We start from the raw sequence: 8,497 nt of genomic DNA on the forward strand, positions 1-8,497 counted from the left end.
AGTCTCCATAGCTTGGAGGCCCAGCTTTGGATTAAGTTCTGGTTACTGGTGAAGAAGGTGTTTGTGTAGCAGAGCTCTGGTAGTTTCACTAACTTGGGACAAACATCATTTGATGTATTCTCTGATTTCAGCTCTACAGCACCAATCTGTCATGGGCCAAAGATACAATTGGTAACATGTTTCTATTTTAGAGTAGGTTTTCTTTGCTACAGATTGTGAGAAGAAACCTGCAAACAATCAGTTGGGTCACTTGAAAGTGATCACTTAAGTGATATGGAAATATTAATGATAATATTCAAAAAGCAATAATTTATTCATTTGGGTAGTGCAGATCAACCACTTTTTTCCCATTCTTTTTCTCAATCTTAAAACACCCCACACCTTCTACCCTACTGTAATGTATGAAGTTTCCATTACAACTCTCAAGTTCTATCCTTGCCTATATTCATTCATTTCTCTCTCTCTATACTTTACACAGTAGGTTTTATCTACTCTCCCAATCTAAACTATGCAGATAATCCTGAGTCTTTATATTCACACATAACTTGACCTTTCAGGCTTTATTCAAACATTCCAATTACTTATTAGGCACAGCTATCTGGACGATTACCATCTCCAAAACTGAAATATCTCCCCCAGCTATTCCTCCATAATCCTATTCACTCATGTTCAAAATGTCAAGGTTACTTTTGATCTATCCCTCTCCCTCTACCAAAGTTTGATTAATTCATTCTTTAACAACACTACTCACATCCCTTTCCTTTCTGTTCCTACAGACACCATGCTAATTCAGGATTTTTATACTTTATATAGAAACTAGATTATCACAGTATTTACAACTATTCTGTCTGTTATAAAACAGAGTGGTCTATTACCGCTAAGCCACTTACCATAGCACCACCATATTAATATTTCTATAACAATTTATATCAGGGTCCTTGACTATAGGATCAAGCCTAAAGTCTTTAACCTTCTGTAATTCAGCTTTAAAAATTTTCACCTTACCTCCTCCTCTCACACTTCTATATAAATTCCTAGTTTAGCCAATCTGGTCTACTTAACATCAAAAAAACATATTCTATGCATTTCCCATGCCATTTCCTCCATCTGGAATACATCATGCTCCCAATTCTTTGAGGTTCCTATTAAACTTTACCTCCTCCCTTGCTGCCCCAACTAGAAGTGCTCTCACAGAATGCTACAGCTGAAAGAAGATCATCTCTTCCATCTGCAAAATGAACTTTAAAAGTTCATCTCCTCCATCTATAAAATTAAAACGTTTGGGAAAACTGAGGCCAAAGGACAACACAAATACATTTCTTTCAGAACATTCATTTTTTTAACATACTGTTCTTGTTTCCTATGTGCTAATAGATGTGCTAGCCTCATGGGCTTAGTGAGAAAGACTGACTACACATAAATTATCACCTGAATAAGTTTTGATGAGTGCTACAAAAAAAATGGAAAGGACAGGGTGCACTGATGTCTAAAATATGTGTGGTCGCGGGAAGGGGTGAGGCGTGAAGTTAGTCTAGTGTGGGAAGACAAGAAAGGAGTTCATTCAGTGTGAGAAGATGGGGAAGGCTTCCCTAAGTGGGGTAAAATATTTACGTAGAGCGAAAGAATGAGTAGGATATTAACTCTGCAAAAAGGTATATTGCTACGGGCAGAAGGACAGCCCAGAGAGAGACACTGTCAAGGAACTAAAATAAAGTCTGAGTGCTAGATTATAACGGATGAGAAGGGCTGCAAGAGGTGAGGCTGAAAAGGGAGAGACAAGAGCATGCTGAGCTTTGAAAGGTCATGTTAAAGATTTCTGGGCTTTATCCTAAGAACAAATAGGCCTTGCATATCACGTTCTAAGACACTTCAAGTCAGGACCATGGGTAATGGGATGGGTAAGAATGAGAGAAGCAATTATGAAATCAGAAAGAATTCTAGTTTTATTTCAATCAAAACATTTTCTGTATCCCTATAACTCTTCCTTGTGTGTGATCTCACCCAAACTCAAGTTAATAAAAAAAAAAAACCTGCATTTATAAATATAGCCAGCCATTCAGTTGGTCCACTTGGTTTTGACAAGAGGTAGTATATATGTAAGTACGTGTGTGCCCCTATAAACACTTAGGGGAGCATGTGTCCCTATAAACACTAAAGGGAGCATTTATTTTTTAAAAGCAAAACATTCCAAATGATAACAATACAATGAAAAGCTTTATTTCATTGTTTAGCTATACACTAGTGCTATATGTGAAGTTAAACGTTCAATAAGATCTTGCCCTTTTCCATAAGATCCCTCAGAAGGGAAAATATTTTAAGAGAATACCACCAAAACTTTTCCAAGAATTGTTTTAATCCTAATCACTTTTTAGTTGCATCTTGTCTATACTAGGTAATTAATTTCAAAATGCCAATTACAAATTTATTTCCTTTAAAATTATACTTATATCAAAGGTAAAATTTAAGGAAAGTAGGGTGGCAATGTTATTATTAATAAAAGTAAGAATGACAATTACAATTTTTGAGCAATTTCTACGCACCAGGTATTGTGTTGGGCATTTTAAAATTTCATTTAATTCTAACAACAACTCTAAGAGGTACATGCTACCACTCTTTATTTCACAGATAAGGAAACAGGCCTAGAGAAATAAGCAAACACCTCCCCAAACTATTACACCTTAGACCTGTGCTGTCTAATATGGTAGCCTGTGGCCAAATGTGGCTACTGAGCACTTGAAATGTGGCTAGTTTTGAGATGTACTGTTAAGTATTAAACACATACCAAATTCTGAAGACATAGTTTGAAAAAGTAAAGTATCTAATAATTTTAAAATATTGATTACATGTTGAAATGACAATATTTTGGATATAGTAGGCTAAAGAAAATGCATTATTAAAATTAATTTCACCTGTCTAATGTTATCTTTTTAAGACGAGCTACTAGAAATTTTAAAATTACATATGTGGCTCACACTATATTTCTATTGAACAGTGCTGAGGGAAAACAAGGCCAGTTATTGAATTTGCCAGTAAATACCAAGTTGAGAAACCCAAACTGGTATAGAAGAAAAGAGGCTACACGGAGTCATGCAGATCTTGGTTTAAATCTCCACTCTATCAATGATTGATCTTGGGCAAGATACCACATCTCTCTGTACTTCAGTTATGTCACCTGCATTATGGTGATATTTAAATAAACCAAAACTGTTTATTTATAACTTTATTATAAAGTTATTATACAGTTTATTATAAAGTTTATTATTTAAACTTTATTATATAAATTTATTTATATATAACTGTTGTACATAATATGTAAAGCAGTTGGCTGACACAATGGGCTGAGAAGAGAGAACAATTACTCCTATAGCAACTGGCTAACTTAAAAATTGGTCCCCCCAAAAGTAGAAAATTCCCTTAAAATAAGTGGCAGGAGTTAACTCTTGCTTTAGCTTTCTACATGTATTACATATTAAACTAGAATATACATAATATACACAGATCCTTTCTCCCTTTCAATTTAAGTTGTTTATAATATGCTGTAGACTGGAAAGTCAGAAAATGAGGTTAGGGTGAAGTATAAAATAAGAGGATAAAGAAGGACCCAAGTGGTTCTTAGGTACACACTGATTGAATTCCAGTGAAAAACGTTTATGAACTTTACTTTAGCTGATTAATGGTCTTTTTACATCAAGAGCTGAGACTAGTGAGTAAAATGATATCTGGGAAAGTAGAAATTTTTCCCTGGGTCACAGTGCAAACAAATAAATTGCTGCAGTACACCAAGTTTAGACTAACCGATTATTACACATGAGAAAAGCAATCTACACTAAATCATAAGAAACTGCAAAATTACATGGACCATACTATCCAATGATATTTGCCATATTCTGTCCCCTAGGCTTGTTTCAAGAAGTTAGCCCTGGGCATGTGGCTTTATCAGTTTATGCAAGCATCTTTATATCTTTATATGTACATGTTTAAATATAAAGGGTAGGGTAGTTGGATTTACTTGGATTATTATTTGACCTCTGTATTTGGCCTAAAATTGACACGTGACAATGTATGAAACTACTCTGTTCTGTAGTTTGTTTGGTTGTTTTTCATTATTAATTGAGTGGTACTGGGGGAGGGGGTAATAATTAAGGATATGAGTCACTTAAATGTAACCTCTTAAATGTCATATGCATGCTAAGTTTAACACCAAAATTGTCCATCTCTTAACTACAGTTAATTTTAAGAAAATGAGACTGCATAAATTAAAAGCTATCAAATTCAGCAGAGTCCATGAAAATATTCACTTTATTCTAGTTTGAAATTTAATACAAGAAATAACATATAAAATTTTAGTTTGGCTATTAAAGTTCAGTCAGTTAAGGGGGAAAGCGGCAATGGTGTGAGGGCTTTCCCGTTGATCTTCTATGTTGCATTAAAAATCCACCACTTGTAATGAATTTTTGAGCATCCCCTGAGAACACGACTTAGTTTTGCCCTGAGAACACATGGCTTAGTATTGCTCTTTCAAAATTAGTAGCCTCAAAGTGACTTGTCATGTGATTATGTCTACAGTACACTTACAACTATCTTTCAGTAAATGTGTTCGAATTTAGGGCTATAGGTAGAATAAAATAGAAAAAAAGAAAATGACACTAAAATTATTAGCAAGCACTGACTCATAAGAACCAGACAAAACAGTAACGTGTAATTAAATAATAATTAGTAAAATTTGCCGAAACTTTCAACTAAGATATTTATTACATTTCTAATGCTTGAAATTACAGGGAAAAATATACTCAGTCAATTTAAGATTTAAGAGAAAACAAACATTGTAAACCATGTATCAGCCATATTTCCAAAATGCATACTTTGGAAAAGAGTTTATACCAGGAAAGAGCTCTTTGCATTAACTTTAAATTAGCTAATACTTTAAGTCACATCTTTGAAGAAACTTGTTTTGTTCTCAGAAATGTCTTTTTTTTTTTTGAGGAGGGTAAGGCCGCTAGATTAAAAAAAACCCGTTAAGCCCCATTCTTTTCACGTGAATGGTATATTTGTGCTCCTATGTGCTAATACTCTTGCAACCCCACTGGGCTGTTACGTCTTCAAATGATTTGATAATCTGTCTTTAAAGTTTCGCACTAAATTAGAGAGTTCATTTTTGTAAAACGCCTTGGCACCATCGAATTTTTCATGAGATGAGAAAGGTAGGTGTCTTTCTTCTCAACATGACATGATTACAGTATAGATGTGAGAAATTTCGCTGTAAAACCCTGCAAAGGTAGATTTTTTGTTGTTCCATCTGCAAATGTCTCTCCTATACTTGCACAGCTCCCCTCTTTCCAACACGAAACTCCCCACCCCTCTACCCCCTGCAAGTTTTAAACTTTGTTTCCTTTCGGGGTTCTGTACCAGCGCTACTGAGAATATCCAAGAGACAAAGAGCCGGGCTGTGGGTCAACCGGATGACAAATTTGAGTTGTGAAACAAAGCCCTCAAATCTGCGATTCAGAAGGAGGAAGATGCCGATAATAATAAAGCCCGAAGCTCAGAGCCGTCTCCCTCGACAGCTCCCCTCCCCACTGCCCCAGGCGGGCAGCTCTGGCCCCGGGACGGTGACTCCGGGGTGCACCGCGAAGCCCCCTGCGCCCCCCGGGGGCCGCCCCGGCCAGCTCACCGCTTCACTCGGATGATCTGGTCGCGCATGGGCTTGATGTCCTGGAAGCTCTGCTGGTTGACGAGGCTGTAGACCAGGATGAAGCCCTGGCCGTTCTTGATGTACAGGTCCCGCATGGACGCGAACTGCTCGGTGCCCGCCGTGTCCAGGATCTCCAGCACCGACGGCGACGAGTCCACCTCGATCTCCTTGCGGTAGAAGTCCTCGATGGTGGGGTCGTATTTCTCGATGAAGGTGCCGGTCACGAACTGCACGGTCAGGGCGGATTTGCCTACCCCGCCCGAGCCCAGCACCACCACTTTGTACTCGCGCATCGTCCCTCCGCGGCCGCCGCCGCCGCCGCCGCCCGCGACATAGACCTACGCCCGCCGCGCTGCGCCCCCGGACCCTGCCCCGGCGGCCGGCCCCACCGCCTCTCGCGGCCGCCCCCACCTCACGGCCACGGCAGCTCCCCGGGCGCCGGCGGCGGCGGCAGTTGAGGAGGCAGCGGCCCTAGGCATGGGCCGAGCCGGGCGGCAGTGCGGCCCCGCGGGCGCCGGCAGGGACTGAGGGCGAGCGGAGAGCGGGAGCCGCCGGAGCCGCCCGAGCCGCGGGCCTGCAGTGCCGCCCGCCCCGCCCCTCGCGCCTCCACGCCCAGCTCCCCGCCCGCCGCCGCCGCCGCTTCCTTCAGCGCTGGAGCGCGCGCCCGAGTCCCAGCCGCAGCGCGGCCGAGGGCGGGGCCCGGCGGCCCGGGGCGGGGCCCGCGGTGCAGCCCCGCCTCCGCTCCCGTTACCTAGGCAACCGGCCGCGCGCGCTCCCGGGAGGCTCTGCGCCGCGCCGAAGCTTCTTCCCGCGCTTAGATAAACAAGCACCGCGGCCGCCCAGGAACACCTCACGCCGCACGCCCGGTCGAACCCCAGGGCCTGCGTACTGAGCAAGCGCAGGACCCGCCGAAGCCTGGAGCATCGTCCACCTGACTGTCACGCTCAGAATCTGGCGGAGACGATGTGGCGGGACCAGAGCAGCCTCTAGACTTTAACCTGAGGCGGGAGTGAGAGGAAGAGATGGGCAAGATCCAAGAGGAGCCCTTGGCGTGGGGGACTTTACCCGACACCTCCCAGTCTGTCAGCATTCTGGAGAGCTTTGGTTTTAGGTATAAACATAACGATGTGAAGTTTTGTTTAAGGGGCCGAGCACCTCCAGGCCTCTGCCTCAGGTTGTAAAAACACAACGAAAGGAAGCTTGGCTCCAAGCGTCAGGACCCTGAGGGGGAGGGGGTGACAGGCACCTCCAGCGGCGCGCCCGAGGGTGCTCATCGGCGGGCGCCAGACACCACGGAAGCCGGGTCCACGCCCGATGACATCGCCGTGGTCCCGCCCACTTCCCTCTAGCCCCGCCCCTCCAGTGCCTGACTGAAGCAGAGCGCTTCCCACGCCCTGTCAGCCACCGGCGCCTGGAAAACCTGGAGAGAGGATTCCCGAGCGGCAAGCGGAAGGCCCAGGGACAACTCAGCAACAGCCCGCTAGGGGTATCTACTAGGAAGCTGGGATTCATTCTAGCCAACCACATCACGTCTCTGGGCCTCACGGCCAATAGAGAGCCGTCTCACAGCACGTGACGCCCCCTTCCTTTAACCAATCGGGAAGTACTCTAGTCGCAAAATGAGCCAACCCACCTCCCAGGCTGGGCGTTTGCTCCTGCGCACGCTCTGCCAACCAATCGTAGGTGAGCTGAAGAATGACGGAGGCTCCGGCTGAGCCAACCAGAACTCGCGATTTCCTTGCCACCAAGGGCCGGCAGTATGGAGACAGAGCCCCGGTTGGTGGGGTTTGGGAGGGGCAGGTTGAAGGGTCGGTCCTTGTGTACTATTCTGGCAGAGGAACAAGATGCGTTGCAAGGCGAGAGTGATGGATTCAGCTTTTAACGTCGACTGCCTGGCGTTCTGCCTAAATGATGGGCATAGAAATGGTGCTGAGGGATGTGGGCTGAATCGTGGGCTGAATCGAGAAAACGGGGACTTTTGTCTTTAGGGTGAGAAATATTCTGGTCCTTAAGGAGATGTCGTGCAGCGGTTGCCTTGGTCCTCCATGCGTACCTGCTAAAACATTTTTTTTTCTTTTACTACTCAGTTTAAAACTTAGCGTCCTGTCTCCAGCATTAGATCTAAGTTACACACCCTCCCCTACCCATAACGTCAAATTTAGGAGACGTTACAACCCCAAACATTCTAGGGTTATTTTTTGTAATAACTGGTTATTGGATTTACCTTCTTTAAACTATGTCCTTCTCGAGTTAGTCTGCAACTGCCCATTGCTATTTCGCATTTCTTGAACAAATTTCTGAAGTTCTAATGTTAGATCACGGCATCCCTCTCCACGGTCCCACTTTCTCACAAGGTCATTATGTTGAAAGTATTTTATTCTGAGTTCCTCTAAAAACCAGGTGTTATTTGACCGTCTTGTCTATTATCAAACTGTTACAAAGAGGTACTCAGATTTAGCAGTGTCCTACTGCCCTGTCACTCCGTAATGTTAGAATGGATAACTTATATTTGCATTACCTGGCAATAGTATAACACACACCAAGTTTTCCTTTAAAATGAGGGCAGTATCCTGTCAAATTTAAAATGTGTAATAAAATGTAACTCATTATTTCTTGATTCAATATCATCAAAATAAGACGTTATATCTGAACCACCAGAATCAGTAGTGAAGGCAGATTGTAAAAAGAAGAATCAGGTAAGTTTCAATTCTCCTAAAACTGAAATCGAAGAGGATCTGATATTTCATCCTAAGCTAGTGATGCAAAAAAGTGAATAAACTTGAGAGAGCTCACATGGATGCTTCA

The 8,497-nt window shown here is 43.1% G+C and overlaps 1 protein-coding gene across 1 annotated transcript in view; it reads right to left on the reverse strand.

The window, feature by feature from the left end:
• RAP2A (RAP2A, member of RAS oncogene family) overlaps positions 1 to 5,991 on the reverse strand; it is a 29,642-nt gene extending 23,651 nt beyond the window's left edge. The window contains exon 1 of the mRNA XM_063103424.1: positions 5,672 to 5,991. Within this exon, the coding sequence (XP_062959494.1) occupies positions 5,672 to 5,985 (314 nt within the window). The 5' untranslated portion in view covers positions 5,986 to 5,991. The remainder of the gene's footprint in view (positions 1 to 5,671) is intronic.
• Between the last annotated feature and the right edge of the window lie 2,506 nt (positions 5,992 to 8,497).

This window comes from Cynocephalus volans, chromosome 7, assembly GCF_027409185.1.
Source record: "Cynocephalus volans isolate mCynVol1 chromosome 7, mCynVol1.pri, whole genome shotgun sequence".
Classification (NCBI taxonomy): domain Eukaryota; kingdom Metazoa; phylum Chordata; class Mammalia; order Dermoptera; family Cynocephalidae; genus Cynocephalus; species Cynocephalus volans.